We start from the raw sequence: 16,930 nt of genomic DNA on the forward strand, positions 1-16,930 counted from the left end.
CAGAGACCTCATCTGTGGGGCAGCCGGGGAGGGCCCGCTGCCGGCTCTGCCCGGGGCAGCACCTAACCCCAGGCCTCATGCTACGCCTCACACACTCCTCCTCAGCCCCACCCGCACAGACCCGCTCTCAGCTCCTTGGTGTCACATTGACACATCTGGTCCCGACCTGCACCCTGAGTGCCAGCCCAGCACTCCTCCCCCTCCTCCCAAAAGCAGAACCCATCACCCCAGCCCTTCTGGATGCCAGAGGTCTGTCTTTCTGTTAGAGCAGGGGTCACCGGTCCACGGCCTGTTAAGAACAGGGTGCACAGCAGGAAGTGAGCGGCAGGGGAGCCAGTGAAGCTTCACCTGCTGCTGCCCGGCGCTCCTCCGGTCACTCACGTTCCCGCCTGAACCCTCCCCCCTCCCCCCACCGTCTATGGAAGACCGGTCCCTGGTGCCAAAAAGGTTGGGGAGCGCTGTGTTATAGGACCCTCTGCTCTGTCAGTCCCCCAGGGCCCCTTCACCTGCACCTTTGACCTTTTCCCCACCTTCATCCTGCACATCCAGCCCAGGCCCACCGCCTGCCTCTGAAACTCTCCTTATTCTAGCATCCCTGCCACCAGCTGACCCCACCACCCGCCTCTCACTCAGGTCCATGTTAGAGCGGGGAGGCTCCAGGGAGGAAACGAAGGCACGTGTCAGGTTCACTTTAAAATGGCAGGAGGGGGCCTCCCTGGCGGTCCAGTGGTTAAGGCTCCGCGCTGCCACTGGAGGAGACGCGGGTTTGATCCCTGGTCGGGGAAGTTCTGTATGCTGCGAGGCGTGGCCCCAAACGAACGAACAAACAAAAGCGTTGTAAAGCAACTATACTCCAATAAAAATGAGTTTAAAATAAGATAAAGTGGCAGAGGCGGTGTGTGGGGCTTAGAGGAAGTAAATTGGCCCTGAGGTGATGATTGTTGAAGCAGGAGTTCATGAGTCTGTTCTCTCTACCTCTGTGCGTGTTAAAACCTTTCCCTAACGAAACGTGTCTAAAAGGGCGACGCGAGCAGACTTCGCAGCCTGCGGGCTGTCTGGGCAGGGCCGCGACCTGGCTTGCAGGGCCGAGCACCAGAGGGGGCCGGGGGTAGGAGGGTGGGGCGGCGATCTCCCAGGGAGAAGGACAGAGGGTGTGGGAGCACAGAGAACAGGGGCCCCGGCAGCAGGGAGCCCCATCCGGATCCTGACGCGGAATCCTGCCTCTGGCCTCGTTCCCGCACTCGCTCTTCCAACTCCAGACCTCCCTCCGTAGGGGAACAGTCTTGAAGCCAGAATCAAACCGCAGCCTTTGGGGTGCTCTGCAGCGGGTGCAAAGGGGGCGGGGGGGGCAGCCTCCCTCGGTGTGGGAACTGAGCTCTCTGTGTGGACAGTTCTGAATCAGTGCTGACCTCTGGGGGCCTCGACTTCGGCCTTGGATCCTTTTCCCTGCCGTTGGCCTGAGCACAAAACCTGGCACACGAGCCTTTCAGTCTTTTATTCAGTTTCCTGTTTGTTTTCCTCTCAGTCCTGAGTACAGGGACTGCGGTGGTATTACCTTAACGCGGGGCGCCATGCTGATGGGCCGTGGGGTTTTCCTTCATCTTCCTTTCCCGTGTGCTCAGATCAGCTCCATCCCCCTAGGTTTAGGAAGCATTTGGTGTGCGAGGCCTATGGGGGTTTCAGTCTCCATCACGGGCAGGTTTTTATAAATTAAGTCAAGGAACCTGAAAGCTTGGCTAGAAATCGAAGGAATAAACAAGCAAGTGACAAGAAGCTATTAAGTAATGAACGTGCCCCAAATTGAACCTGAATGGGTGACAGTAGAGGTGAGTTTCCCCGTCGTGTTGGAGGACGGAAGGCGTGTGATGCTGTCGGTGCGTCCACGTCAGCATTCGGCCTATCTTGTCCATCCAGCTCCAGTGGCTCTTGGATAATTACGAAACCGCGGAAGGCGTGAGTCTCCCCAGAAGTTCGCTCTACAACCACTACCTTCGCCACTGCCAGGAACACAAGCTGGACCCCGTGAACGCGGCCTCCTTTGGGAAGCTGATCCGCTCCGTGTTCATGGGCTTGAGGACGCGGCGGCTGGGTACCAGGTGGGTTGGTGAGGGTGTCTGGCAGCCCTTGCACCCGCCCCCCACCCTCCTATTCCCTTATACAGACATCAAGCTTCGGGAGAACGTGAGGCTCCCTCCTCCTGCCACGTCCTGACGTCCACGGCTCCGGGTGCACCTGGAGTTGCCCTGAATTGGCGGTAGCCTGGGCCCAGCCTGGCCACCCGTGGGCCGTGATCGCTTCTTTCCTGGTGACGGGACACGGGCTTCACCTCCGCTCTCTCCCTTCGTTTGAAATTTTCCATAGCAGCCTTTGTATTTTATTTATTTATTTATTAACATCTTTGTTGGAGTATAATTGCTTTACAATGGTGTGGTAGTTTCTGCTGTATAACAGAGTGAATCAGCTATATGCATACGTATATCCCCATATTCCCTCCCTCTTGCGTCTCCCTCCCACCCTCCCTATCCCACCCCTCTAGGTGGTCACAAAGCACTGAGCTGATCTCCCTGTGCTATGCGGCAGCTTCCCACTTGCTATCTATTTTACATTTGGTAGTGTATATATGTCTATGCCACTCTCCCACTTCATCCCAGCTTACCCTTCCCCCTCCCTGTGTTCTCAAGTCCATTCTCTATGTCTGCGTCTTTATTCCTGTCCTGCCCCTAGGTTCTTCATTACCTTTTTTTTAGATTCCATATATATATGTGTTAGCATACGGTATTTGTTTTTCTGTTTCTGACTCACTTCACTCTGTATGACAGACTCTAGGTCCATCCACCTCACTACAAATAGTTCAGTTTCGCTTCTTTTTATGGCTAAGTGATATTCCATTGTATATACGTGCCACATCTTTATCCATTCATCTGTCGATGGACACTTAGGTTGCTTCCATGTCCTGGCCATAGCAGGCTTTTTAAATAGCAGCCTCTGGATTGTCTAGTCGAGGTGGAGGTACCATGTCCTGATGCTTTTTGCTGTGCCTGGACCGATCCACTGTGGGCTGCTCTTGGCAGACAGCAGGCGGGAATCTTTCTCCCTCCACCCCGACCCGGGCAGTAGCGTTTGGCTCCTCCCACTAGGCAAAGACGGCCTTGCTCTGTTCAAGGGCGGGAGGGGGGGGGGCTTGGCCCACACGTGAGATCATCTTGCACGGCTTTGACCTGTGGCCGGGTGAAGGTGCACACACGTGGGTCTCGGCGTTCACTCACCCCCTCCCAGAAGCGGGCATGCTGGTTGTCTTAAAGGACGGGGCCAGGAGAGTTCTCTACCACCTTGGGATCCCTGATGGAGGACATCCTTACAAAACATGGGCAGCCAGAGGGGGGCAGGGAGGAGGAATCCATGACCTCTAGGGACACGGCCACCGCTGCCCTGGGGCCTTTCCAGATGGCTCCTGGGGCCTCCACCTTCAGAGGGTCCCAGATGCTGGCTGGCCTCGGAATTGGGGCTCGTCCTCCCCGCTTTCCCCCTCCGAGCACCAGTTCAGCCCGCACCTCACCTGGGAAGGACCCAGGCTCCCCGGCTTGTCCGTGTTGCCAGCTCAGGGAAAGTGGCAGCCCGTGAGCTGGGGGTGTTTGCAAGGCCGTGTGTCTGTCCTTCCCTCCTGATGAGCCCCTTCTGACCTGTTGCCTTAAGGAAATTATTTAAAACCCTTTGAGCATCATTTCTCCCATAATAAAATAAGGTAGTGTTTCCCAAACTGTACCATTTCTAAAACGTGTTATTAGATGCTTGGAAGGGGAGAGTTAATAATAGTAATTATTATTTATTATAATAATAAGTATTATTATTATTATATTGTTTATTATAATAAGTATTATTATTGCTATTATTATTATTATTAGACCATGCTGGGTTAAACAAAGTTGAACTGGCTTTTTTACTGCAGGACTTCTCAGAGCCTTTATCATACTAAAATACAAGAGGGGAGTCTCTCAGAGGGGGAAGTCATTACAGAATTTCCTGAACCTCTCTGACCACGGGACAGCCCATGAACGTTGCCCACACGGTCCAGGGAACACTGGCCCCAAGAGCCCAGGGAGAAGGGCCAGGAAAGAGCCCTGTCTTGTGGTTCAGGACATCTGCAAAGAGAGCTGACCCCAGATGTTTGGTTCCTAGGGGCAACTCCAAGTATCATTACTACGGGATCCGTCTGAAGCCAGACTCTCCCCTGAACCGGCTGCAGGAGGACACGCAGTACATGGCCATGCGGCAGCAGCCTGTGCATCAGAAGCCCAGGTGGGTGAGCTGCCCGGCCGGCCTCAGGATCAGCCAGCCCGCTGAGAGGTTTCACTAGCAGGAATGGAGGGAGAGGGGTTTCTTGAGCATTGACCACAACCTGGAAATGGACGAAACATGGATGGAGTGGAGAAAACCAGTTCACATTCGCCCCCACCCCAGCGTCCTGGGAGAGCCCTGCCTTTCACTTGCACCTGGCGTGGAGTGAGGCCAGCAGGACGCAGGCAGTTTCAGGGTCACAACAGAAGTGAGTGGAAGGTGCAGAGATCTCCCACATGCCCCCCACACCCCGGCCTCCAGTGCTGTGCCTCTGTTACAGTTGATGAACCCACATAGACCCGTTCTTGTCACACCAAGTCCATAGCCGACATTAGGGTTCACACTCTGTGTCATACACGCTGTAGCTTTGGACGAAGGTGCAATGACCTGTATCCACTATTAGAGGATGGTACAGAGTAGTTTCACTGCCCTAAAAACTCTCCCTGTTCCTCCTGTTGGTCCCTCCTCCCCGCCAACCTCCGGCGAGCGCCCATCTTCTTTTACTGGCTCCATAGTTTTTGCCTTTTCCAGAATGCCATGAATCACAGATCTTTGACTTTTCCTCTCTGTCTTCAAAGAGAGAGAACACTGAACATAACCCCAGAAGCCAGGATAAAGAAGCTTACACACTTAAGTTGCTGCTTCCTCCTGACCTTTGGATCTGATGGCTGGAAAGGCCTGGTCATTTTCTGGAATGTTCTCTGCCTCACAGACCTGCTCATCTTTTAAGGCAGGGGTCAGCACACTTTTTCTGTAAAGGGCCAGAGCGCACATATCTTCAGCTTCGCAGGCAGACACTGTCTGTGGAGACGCTTCAGCTCTGCCCGTGTAGCATGAAAGCCTTCACAGACCAGGTTAAAGCAACGGGTGTGGCCATGTGGCCATCAAACTTTATTTTCAAAACAAGGGGCAGAAATGGCCCTCTGCAGCCCTAGTTGGAGACGCCCCGTTCAGGGCCCCACCCGAATACCAGCTCCCTGGCCCCTTCCACTCATCCCTCTGCCCGCCTCTGTCCCCGGCCCCTCTCCGGGGTCCATTCTGCTCCAAGGCAGGGATGCACCCCACTCTTTTCCACGTGGCACCTTCGTGCCTCAGCTGAGCTGCGTGGCTGACACCTCATTTTAGCTGCTCTAAGGGGTCCCAGTGACTCCCAACCACGTGGCCGATCACGGGAGTTGGAGGTCGCAGGAGAGAGCCTGGAACATTCTCCAGGACCAGGAGTCCATCCTGTACCTGATCGTCCACAGACAAGGACTCTGTAGCTTCCGTTCTGGGGTTCGGGCCACAGGGTTGTGCCATTGACACTTAGAGCCACCCACCCCACCAAAGTCAGGTGGTCCATATACCTCTGAGCGGCGTCCTCCCTCCTCCCAGTGAGCCTGGCCCTACATCCCACAAGGAAAGGCACTCCCAGCTCAGGACGGGTCCCTCGCACCCATCCCACCTGGCCTGCGCATCCCTCAGGGCTCAAGCAAGTCATCCCAGGAAGCCCTTCTCTGTTACGTTTCTCAGTTTGCTGCCTGGACAGGCTGTCCACTGCTTTCTGGCTCAGGGCAAAACAAAAGTCTCAGAATGTGCTTTGAGATCACATAATAGTAAGACGTTTGGGACTCTATGTAAAGAAGTTCACTTGTCTTCTAAGAGAGAAGTGTTAGAATATATACATGTAATAGCAACCCGGGTGTCCATCAGCAGATGAATGGATAAACAAATGTGGTCCATCCATACAGTGGAGTGGTACTCAGCCTTCAAAAGGAAGGAGATTCTGACACTCACTACAACATGGATGGACCCAGAGGACGTGATGCTCAGTGAAATAAGCCAGACACAGAAGGACAAATACTGTCTGATTCCACTTATGCGAGGTCCCTAGAGGAGTCACAGCCATAGAGACAGGAAGTAGATGGTGGGGGCCAGGGGCTGGGGGAGGGGAAGGGGGGGTCCGTGTTTCATGGGGACAGAGTTTCAGTTTGGGAAGATGAGAAAGTTCTGGAGATGGATGGTGGGGCTGGTTGCCCGACAACGTGAATGTATTTAATGCCACTGAGCTGTGCACTTAAAAGTACCATTTTAATGGTAAATTTTGTGTTTTCTGTTTGACCACAAGTTTTAGAAAAGTACACACACACCCCAAACTGAATCCTGCTCTGTCCTCCGCTCCTTGGGCCCCTTCTGGGCAGTGCTGTTAGGGCCTCACGGTGGCCCACGTGTTCCCTGCCCAGGTACCGGCCAGCCCAGAAGACGGACAGCCTTGGGGAGAGCGGCTCGCACGGCAGCCTGCACGGCACACCTGAGCATGCCATGGCTGCCCAGAGCCAACACCACCAGCAGTACATCGGTGAGCCCTCCACCCCGGCGCAGGCCTGCTGGCAAGGCTCTGGGGCCACTCGGCACCACTGGGGCTGGGTTTCGGCACCAGCAGCATCTACAGGGATATGCTTTAGATAGTTTTCTTGTATATCACCTTTTCAATTACGTAGAAAGTTCTAGATAAACCTTCTTTGTGGAATCCCTGAGACTTTGGAATAATCAGCATGTTCCTCCCAAATGAATGGATATTAATCCAAAAATAATGGATTAAAGTGACCATCATAAAAATAAGTGAATAAGGGGAATTCCCTGGTGGTCCAGTGGTTAGGACTCCGCGCTTCCACCGCAGGAGGCACAGGTTTGATCCCTGATCAGGGAACTAAGGTCCCACAAGCCACGTGGCTCGGCCAAAAACTTAAAATGTAAAATGTACTAAACTGAAAAAAAAATAAGTAAAATGAAATGCCCATTGGAAAGAAGACTGGATGTACTTTCAGCTGAGCCGGGCCCCTCCCTGGGAGAGTCCCTCCCCAGCTGGCACCGTCCCTGCCCCGGAGTGACGGGATACGCTAAAGACATGGGTGGCCTCCGTGTACTTTAGTGTATCTTTGAGCCCCGACTGAACCCTCCCCTGTTGTGTCTTCTGGAGACGCTGTCACCCACCTGGGCGCATGCCCCCAACACTGGGGGGATGGAGCGTGCAATGTGTGCCAGGCCAGGGCCCTGTGCTTTGTGCGTCACCGGGAGCTGACGATGTTGTCCCCTCCCAGCACCTGAGAAAACCAAAGCTTAAGAGTTGTGTGGTGTGAGAGGGGCCAGGGCTGTCATGGGGTCACCAACACGTACGGCCGGCGTCGCCAGCCCTGCTGACCTGCCCCCGCGTTCCCCCCCCCCCGCCCCAGATGTGTCCCACGTCTTCCCGGAGTTCCCGGCGCCCGACCTGGGCAGCGTCCTGCTGCAGGAGAACATCACGCTGCACGACTTCAAGGCCCTTCAGCTGGCCTACCGGCGGCACTGCGAGGTAATTGCCCCCCGAACCCCCAAACCCCGAGCCCTGGGGGCTCCGGTGGGCACCTCGGTCAGCTGCGCAAGGTCAGCGCCAGAGCGTCGCTGGGTCTCCCCGCCGGTGACAAGGAGCAGACGGGACTGGCCCCCCCTCCCTCTGGCCAAGGAGTGGATGGAATCTTCCTTCGTTCACTCCCATCCCCTCTCATGGTCCGTCTGGGTTTGGAAAGACCCCTCTGCAGCCCGTATCCCGGCCGCTTGCTTGGCCCATTCTGATGGCAGACATATGGTGTGAGTACAGCGGAGTGTTTATCCAGCCATGTTTATTCCTAGGCCACTTTAGATGTCGTGATGAACCTCCAGTTCCACTACGTTGAGAAGCTGTGGCTTTCCTTCTGGAATTCTAAAGCCTCCTCCAGCGACGGCCCTGCCTCTCTACCTGCCAGGTACTGCCCATCAGCCCCCAGACAGGCCTCAGTTTCACGGGGCCTGGGTTTGCCCTGCAGACCGTCTCCTGCTGACACCCACAAATGCACCAGCTTTCCAAGAATCCGCGCTCAGACCCCCTCACGCACGTGTGGTCTTTCCCCTGACTTGGTGTGTGCCTTTGTTCGGCGAGGATCTCAGGGGTGACCACGGGGCAGGGAGCTTGCCTGCACCAGGTGATCCTGCAGCCTCACTCGGCTTATCCCGCGAGGGCAGGCCCCGGGCTGACAGCTCACCTGTGTCCCCCCGTGCCCCGTTCCCCGCAGTGACGAGGAGCCGGAGAGCGCCGTCCTCCCCAAGGACAAGCTGGTATCTCTGTGCAAGTGCGACCCCGTGCTCAGGTGGATGAGGACCTGCGACCACATCCTGTACCAGGCGCTGGTGGAGATCCTCATCCCAGACGTGCTGCGGCCCGTGCCCAGTAAGCGCCCCTCCCCACACCCCTGCCCGCGACCTCCCCAGAGGAGACTCCTAGAGCGGAGGCCAACCGAGGTCGCGGGACAGCCTGGGGGTAGGGCGCGGGCTGAGTCGGGTTCTAACCTGCTTCCCCAGCTGATCGGACGCTGAGCTCGGCTTCCTCCCAGCACTGTGAGTCTGCCGCATGAAGGGGTGGAGTCTTCAGACTGTCTCCAGATCCCAGCGGCCTTGACTGAGGAAGGGAGAGAAAAGGAGATGGTGGCCCTTGATGGCTACACCCGTCTGGGGTTGATGCGGGCCATGGGGACCCTCCCAAGGCCTCTGCCCCCACCCGCCCTTGTGGCCTCCGGAGGTGGTGACAACACCCGCCACCAGGGGGCGCCCGCCTGCAGGCCCCCTACATAGGGGCTGTCCCTCAGGCCCCCAGGACCCTGAGGGCGCGAGTCCAGACCCCGTGAGGGCGAGGAGGCCGGGTGCTGAGCCTCCCTCTTCCCGAATGGCTACCTGTAAACATCCGTGCCTGTTAGCACTGGGGAACCTCCGTCTTTTTGATGACCTGGTCTGCTGCTTTTTTTTGCCAGAAAATGGGAAACAGCAAAACCGTTGCAGTTCTCCTTTGGCCTTGCCTGCCTGGAAACTGTTCAGTGTAGTGTGCTTTTAGAGTCTCTGTGTATTAAGGTTTGAGATTGGGGAGTATTTCCTTTTATAACACTAGGGATGGTTTTCTTTTTTCAAAAAAATGTATTTCTTATTGCAAGCCATCTCAGAATAAATTTGGAAGTTGGTTGAATATGTTTACATGCATGTTTGTGTATCAGGGTCTCCCCGCCTCCACTCAACCCAGTGACATCAGCGTGGGTCCGTCTCCGGGGGGCAATCCTGGGCACTGTGGCCCCATCCCCTCTTTGCCAGGAGCTGCCCCAGTGTGACAACCATGATGTCCCCAAACATGGCCCAGTGTCCCCTGGGGTCAGGATCACCCCAGGTGAGAACTGCCAGCATAGACGGGTAGATGAACAGAGATCAACGGCGCTGGCCCTAATTCCTCCGTCACTAAGTGCCTTAAATTCTCACCATCTCTTCTCCTCTGTGTTGCTTGTTCTCAGTGGGTGGTCATTTCCACAGCATGTGCATCTCTTACACGTGATCTGATTCTGACAGGCAAGACTGCCTTTCTCACAGTTAATACTCGTGTCCCCCAGGTACCCTGACACAGGCCATCCGCAATTTTGCCAAGAGCTTGGAAGGCTGGTTGACAAACGCCATGAGTGATTTCCCACAGCAGGTCATCCAGACCAAGGTAACAGTTGGGGTTGGGGTCTGGGTCTCCAGACCACGCTGGGGGGTCGGGGAGGGGCGGGCAGAGGCTACAGCCTGGAGCCCCCTTGGGCCCCGCTGTGCTGTGAAGGGAGGGGGCTCCTGTCCCTCTGCCCCCAGGGAACTTGAGGACCGCTGGGCCCCAGAGAAAGGGGGCTGCTGCTGTGTGTCCTGAGGGTAAGTGGTCCTTCCAGGAAGGCCCAGGGCTGCTGCTGGTGGAGGACAGGTGCTGGCTGGGAGCGCCCGACAGCAGATGTCTTTGCTGTGATACTTTTGGGTTGATTCAGAGCAGATCGAGTGTTGCTCTGCTCATCATAGGAGGGGGATTTAATCTCCTTGTGGTCACCCTTACTGCTCGCGTCTCGACCACAGATCAGAATGTAAAACATGGCCATGAGGCCTACTTGTGGAAAAGAGGTGATCCCATTCCCTTCTCGAGAGCATTCTTACGGCCTCAGACAGGTAGGGCCAGATCTGGGCATCCCGCCTGCCTGCTCCCCACAAGCTGGAGTTGACTGGTTAGGCCAGTGAGTCTAAAACGTCGGGATGCTTAGGAATCGCCTGGGTAGCTGTTCAGAACTGCAGATTTCCAGGCCACACCCCACAACGTCTGATCCAGGGTGCCTGGGAATTGGTATTTTTACTGTCCCTCCCAGAGAGCCAGAGGAATCCTAGAAGCCAGGGCCTGGCCATGCTGTCCTGAATTCCATCTCACCTGTGCTGTGGCGTCTGCTGTAGATGCCACTCCATGCATTGGTGACGCCTGTCTGATTCTCCATTTTGGGGTCTCTGAGACTGTCCGGAGGGCGGGTCCCTCTCCCCTGCCAGAACAGCTCTCTCTTGGTCCCTCTGCCGCCATGCCCCTGAGAAGGGAGACAGGCTTAGCCTCACACCTTCCTGGGTCCCAGGTCGGCGTGGTCGGCGCCTTCGCGCAGACCCTGCGGCGCTACACGTCGCTCAACCACCTGGCGCAGGCAGCCCGGGCAGTGCTGCAGAACACGGCGCAGATCAGCCAGATGCTCAGCGACCTCAACCGCGTGGACTTCGCCAACGTGCAGGTGACTCTCCTGCGCACCTCCCCGCGGCCTGGGACCAGGGCACGCGGACCCGGCTTCCACCCACTAGAAAAATGCGCAGACCCACCAAACTCAGCCTACCGCAAAACCGGCCCCACACCCGGGCCCGGCTCACGTTTCTGTTGCATGAAAAGGGTCGGGGTTGAAGCGCCCACAGTCATCAGGGACCCCCGGGCTCCACTGCGTGATCGTCCCCCTGGCCTCCAGGCTCTGGGACGACACCTTGGTCCATTTTCATTAAAAATTTGCCTTCCCACTGCCATGTTCACGGCTCTCTCCTCTGGGCTTAGGAAAGCGCAGCTGCCATCAGGGGAGTCCTGCTGCTTTGTTTACGTCTAGTGTAGGCCCTGAGTTTATCCACCGAATAAACAAAAACACACACATAGAGGAGTGGCCACTTAGAAATAACACAACGCGAAGATGTGGTACAGCCTGGGCCTAGGATGCAGGGAGCCTGGATTTAGGCCCTTGGAAGCCGGGCAGGTTCCCTCTGGATGGCCATCCGTCTCTGCCCCATGAAGCGGGTGCCGAGCTCGCAGTTGGAAAAGGTCAAGAGCAGCAGGTGTCTGTGCTTGTGTGTGTCCGGCCTAGGGCCGCACCCGGGAGACATTGCTGTCCCTCCGTCCTGACCCAGCCCTCGCCTGCCCGCGCCCTACAGGAGCAGGCCTCTTGGGTGTGCCAGTGCGAGGAGGCCGTGGTGCAGCGGCTGGAGCAGGACTTCAAGCTGACCCTGCAGCAGCAGAGCTCCCTGGACCAGTGGGCCAGCTGGCTGGACAACGTAGTCACGCAGGTCCTGAAGCAGCACGCGGGCAGCCCCAGCTTCCCAAAGGCTGCGCGGCAGTTCCTGCTGAAATGGTCCTTCTACAGGTAGGTGTGCCCTCGATCTCCCAGAGAGCTCCAGGCCTGGGAGGGAGGCCAAGGCCCAGAGACGCAGACCAGCCTGTGGGCCTCACTCCTGGGGGCTCCCGGGGCAGGCCCAGAGCCCCCTGGGGCCTAAAACTGGGTTACAAAGGCTTCTGCAGACAGAAACCGTCATCTCGGGCCTACCTGCTGGAGAGACACGGCAGCTCAAGCACGAGCCTTTGTTTCTGCCCCCAGAGCATCCCCACGGAGTGAGGTAAAGGAAGAATCTAGAGAGAACAGGAGCGCAGATGGTGGCAGATGGGAGATAAGAACCAGGTGGGGAATTGCGGTGCGAGGGGCCAGCTAGGACAGCAACAGGATGAAAACAGGATGCAACGTGAGCCTTTATCCCCTCACTGCCAAGTGCAAGCAGGGGGCAGGGACGGGCGTCGACTCCCCACAGGATGGTCCTGGGCGAGGGTTAGGTGGACATGTTTTAAAACGATGTGTAACTGTATTATAGTGAATTAGGTGTGTGTGTGTGTGTGAATGTAAGGAGATTTATTTCAGGGAACGGGCAGGCGTGATCGCGGGGCCAGCATGTCCGAAGTCCGTAGCAGGGACTGGCGGGCTGGACACTCAAGCCGGGGAGCAGATGCTGCTGTCCGCAGGCGGGGACCCCTTCCTCCTCCAGGAAACCTCAGTTTTGCTCCCAAGGCCCCTCTGCTGACTAGGTGAGGCCCACCCCCAGTGTGGAGGCTGAGCTTCTCCACCTCAAGTCGAGGGATGGTGGATGGGAACCATGGCGACGCCTAGACCAATGTTTCACTGAATCACTGCCCATCACTGACACAGAAGACTAACCGTCACAGAAAGTAAACATGAGAGAGAAAAATACATGGAGAAAGAAAAAAGAACGTGAGAGAGAACCCATGAAAGAAAACCAAGAGAGAAAGAAAAAGACATGAAAGGATCAATCCCGGCAGTTTACTATCCAGCTGATAGGAATTTTTTTTTTTTAAGAGAGAAAACGGAGGGAAAGAAAATAATAACTAAGGGCTCAAGTTTCCGCGAGCTGCCGGGTTCCCCGCCCAGTGGATGAGCTTCCAAGCCTCACTGTGACATTCAGACACCTAGGATAAGAGAAGATCATAAAGGCTTCCAGGGAGAAAACAGCAGGTCACACTGCAGGCCAGGAACCAGAGCAGCATCAGACTTGGGTGCGGCCATGCAGGGCCCAGGAGGCAGGGGAGCCGTGTAGTCAGGGAGCCGTGTAGTCAGGATGCCGAGGGAAAGCTGTTCCCACGCTGCACTTCTCACCTGGGCGAACGGGAGCGGGGAACCCTGCCCGGCCCGGAAAACGTGGGCTGTGCTCACCCAGAGAAGCCCTGCGGCGGAGTTCCGGTCCCAATCAGCGATAAACACGTGGAAGTGGAGCGTTTTGTTAAACGGAGGCAATCAGCTGTTGTCTGCCTGCAGGCCGTGCAGGACAGCCCGCCAGCCAGCTGTGGCCCAGGGCTCAGGTCGCTGTCCACCTGGCTGTGCAGATAAATGTTATTGGCATGAGGCCAGGCCCATTTGTGTACAGATCCTTAGCAGCGTTGAGCAGTGACGAGCAGAAGACAACCGTCTGGCTCTTAACGGAGAGTTTCCTGACCCCTCGGCCAGCTGCTGGCCCAGTCACTCCCTGTCCCCAGCGCCGTCCTCATGCTCTGCCCTGGCCTGCTGGCCTCAGGGCCTCTGCACTGCCCTCCCCTGCCTGGAGCCTCCTTCCCCAGGGAGCCCTGTGGCCCGATCATCCTCAGAGAAGCCTGTAGACCTCCCGAGTGAAATAGCGTTCCCCTTCTCGACCTCTGTCCCCTGCGCCTGGCTTTTCTTCCATTGCCTGTCACCCCGTTCTCTGTTTGCTTGTCCGTTGCCTGTCTCCTCGACAATCACCCGTGTCTCCTCAAGAGCCGGGACGTCGCCCTTGTTCACTGCCGCTTCTCAGCATCCGAATGTTGAGTGATGAATGAACAAGAAAGGGATTGTAAGCCTGATTGACCACGTGGCTCAGCTGTGGACTTACACCCCATCACCACAGAGAGAACAGGATTTCGTCAAAAAGTGCGATAAAGCAACACTGGGGTGATGGGGGAGGAACGGAGTCGGAGTCGGTGGCTGCGGAGAAAGCCGGTGGGGACTCAGCCCCCGCCCCCGTGGCCGGAGGTCGTGACCTGAGGAATCGGGACTGGCAGGGTGACCCCGTGACTTACACTGCAGAGATGAGAACCCAGCCGAGGCTTGAAAGTGGCTGTGCCCTCCGTGCGAGGGGGCTGCTTTTCTCTGTAACGACGGAGGCTCCACCTGACTCCAGCTTGTTGAGTTTAAGGGACTTGTCTCTGTAGCGTCCACCAGCAAATGGACAGCGGTGGGCAGGGGCTGGGTGAGCTGACGGCTGGGCTCAAGTCCAGCTTCTCCCAGTGGAGTTTCACTGATGTTCCCACTGCAGAAAGTCGCAAGCCCGTTTGGAGAACCCAAAACATACCAAGGTGGCCATGGAGACGGTTCAGAAAAGCCTCTCGAGCCAAAGCTTCAAACCAGACACTGAGGCTTGGGGGGTGCCGGGTACCAGTGCCCGATCCAGGGGGTCCTTCAGGGAAGGGTGCCGGGTACCCCTCTGGGTGGGCACAGAGAGGGAGGGTGACTCGAAGCATTTGGGCCTGGGGGTCTCCTGTTAGAGCAGCAGCAGCACAGACCACATTTTAACACTTTGAAATGCAAGCAGCTTCGTTCCAGGCCTGTGTTATCGGCAGCAGCATGAAAACCAAGCACCGCTTCCAGACGTGGGGAAGGGAGGGTGGGAGGGGGTGAGGGCCCCCTTCCCAGGGACCCGTGGTCTGTGTTCACTCGCTTACCTTTAGGGGGTCAGCCATACAGAGCCAAAGGAGCTTCTGAGCAGAAAACACATCCCGAACCCCGAGCCTGTTCCCTGTGCCCACTTACGCGGCCTTTGTGTTCATTCTTTGTGAACGTTCTTCAGGTGACCTTTGCTTCCTAACGTGCTCATTTGGACACAGGCAGGCACCACCCGGGTCCCCTCCTTGGTTGCCCTTCCAGGGCATCTCGAAGCCACAGCCGGCTGGAGCCAGCTCTCCTTTGCCACTGCTGAACCAAAGTGCCGTCAGAGCGTGTCTGCACACTGGCCTGGGAAGATGCAAGAAGAATCAAGTAAACTGATTTGTTGTCGCCTGTCTTTGCTGACTTGCCCGCATGCCCCATTGCTAACACGCAAGCAGCAGCAGTTTCAACCTGTTAAAAGATAAACTGAGGCTCGTTAAATTTTCAAAAGATTCTTTGAGGGACCTCCCTGGTGGCTCAGCGGTTAAGAATCCACCTGCCAATGCAGGGGACACGGGTTCAAGTCCTGCTCCGGGAAGATCCCACATGCAGCGGAGCAACGAAGCCCATGCGCCACAACTACTGAGCCTGCTCTCCAGAGCCTGCGAGCCACAACTACTGAGCCCGCGCGCCTAGAGCCTGTGCTCCGCAGCAAGAGACGCCACCTCAGTGAGAAGCCTGAGCACCGACTGCAACGAAGACCCAACGCAGCCAAAAATAAATAAATAAATAAAAAGGTTATTTGAGCCAACATTGCTTTGAAAGCCAAAGTCGTTAACAGACTCCCTGGACAGGAGCCGGGGGAGAGGTGTTTACACAGATGGAAATGATTTGATGGCTGCAGCTTGGGTGCTCTGACTGATCTCGCCAGGTTATGGATGCTTGGACTCCAGGGCGGCAGGGCCACCCCAGGGCGACGCCCCGTGGTTCCTCTCCTGTCTTATCCCTTCCTGTTTCTTTTCTTGCTACCACAGCGATTAGACGTCACTGAGAGTAAGTGAGTTCTGAGCTGGAGTGTCCAGGTGTTTGGGGCCACGTGGCAGTGCATGTATAGGCCAGGGTTTTTGGTCGGGTACCACGTTAAATAACTCCTTTAGATCAGCGCTCGCTTTCTCTGGAAAGAATCAGATAGTAGATCTTTTTGAGGGATAAAGTTTTCCAGGCACACAGCACATCAACGACAGGCACAGCCAATAAAACTTTATTAATGGACGCTGCAGTGTGAATTTCAGGTACTTTCCATGTGTCGTGAAATACAGTTCTTTTGACTTTTTTTGCCAACCATTCAAAACTGTAAAAACCATTCCTGGCTGGCAGGCTGGATCTGGTCTGGCTTGGGCTGCAGTTTGCCAACCCCTGCTTTGGATGAAAGAGGCAAAGGTGCCCTGAACTTGAATCTTGTTTTTAGGCGCCTACAACTGCTGGCTAAGGATGGGGAGGATGGGAAAGGCCGTGGGGTGGTCTGGGAGGCTGGCAGGCCCCTCACAGGCCAGCTTGGGGCTGGAGGGGAGCCTGGCGTCCCGGAGGTGCCAGCCCGTGTCTGCCACCTCAGCTCCATGGTGATCCGCGACCTCACGCTGCGCAGCGCTGCCAGCTTTGGCTCCTTCCACCTCATCCGGCTGCTCTACGACGAGTACATGTTCTACCTGGTGGAGCACCGCGTCGCCGAGGCCACTGGGGAGACGCCCATTGCCGTGATGGGAGAGGTGAGCGCCCCCGGGATGAGAGGGCCGGCCTTGGGGCCCAAGAGAACACACTCGTGGGGGGCAGGCGGCGGGTGGGAAAAAGCTCGCCTGCCCAAACAGGACAGACCCTGGCTCTTCCGTCCCCTACTTACGTGGCCCGGGCAGGATTTCTGCCTCATTGTGGTAAAATACACAGAAAGTAAAATTTACCTTTTTAACCATCTCAGAGGAAACAATTCAGTGGCATTTAGTACATTCACAGCGTTGTGAAACCACCACCTATCTTGTTCCAGAACATTCCATCACCCCAAAAGAAAACCCCACCCCCTTGGCAGTAAACCCCCCAACCCCTGGCAACCAGGAACCCACTCTCTGTCTCTGTGGCTCGGCCTGTTCTGGACGTTTCCCATCAATGGAATCACACCCTGTGTGTCCTTCTGTGTCTGGCTTCTCTCACTGAGCATCGTGTTCTCAGGGTCCGTCCACGTGGTAGCGAGTGTCAGGGCTTCTGTCCTTCTTATGGCGAAATACTGTTTGATGGCACAGATGTGCACCACTTTGCTGATCTGTTGATAG

General features: G+C 56.3%; 1 protein-coding gene across 3 annotated transcripts in view; it reads left to right on the plus strand.

Moving 5' to 3' along the window:
- The window catches only part of RFX2 (regulatory factor X2), a 99,693-nt gene that overhangs the window by 80,042 nt on the left and 2,721 nt on the right, over positions 1 to 16,930 (plus strand). For 2 of the 3 annotated variants that reach the window (XM_060094315.1, XM_060094316.1), the window contains 9 exons: positions 1,915 to 2,096; positions 4,177 to 4,296; positions 6,558 to 6,673; positions 7,548 to 7,666; positions 7,984 to 8,096; positions 8,403 to 8,557; positions 9,756 to 9,853; positions 10,779 to 10,928; positions 11,605 to 11,867. In XM_060094315.1, coding sequence (XP_059950298.1) covers positions 1,915 to 2,096; positions 4,177 to 4,296; positions 6,558 to 6,673; positions 7,548 to 7,666; positions 7,984 to 8,096; positions 8,403 to 8,557; positions 9,756 to 9,853; positions 10,779 to 10,928; positions 11,605 to 11,817 — 1,266 coding nt within the window. In that variant the 3' untranslated portion in view covers positions 11,818 to 11,867. Of the gene's footprint in view, positions 1 to 1,914; positions 2,097 to 4,176; positions 4,297 to 6,557; positions 6,674 to 7,547; positions 7,667 to 7,983; positions 8,097 to 8,402; positions 8,558 to 9,755; positions 9,854 to 10,778; positions 10,929 to 11,604; positions 11,868 to 16,221; positions 16,376 to 16,930 lie in introns of those variants that run through there. The other variant, XM_060094317.1, reaches the window with a different exon arrangement.

This window comes from Mesoplodon densirostris, chromosome 3 (assembly GCF_025265405.1).
Source record: "Mesoplodon densirostris isolate mMesDen1 chromosome 3, mMesDen1 primary haplotype, whole genome shotgun sequence".
Lineage (NCBI taxonomy): Eukaryota > Metazoa > Chordata > Mammalia > Artiodactyla > Ziphiidae > Mesoplodon > Mesoplodon densirostris.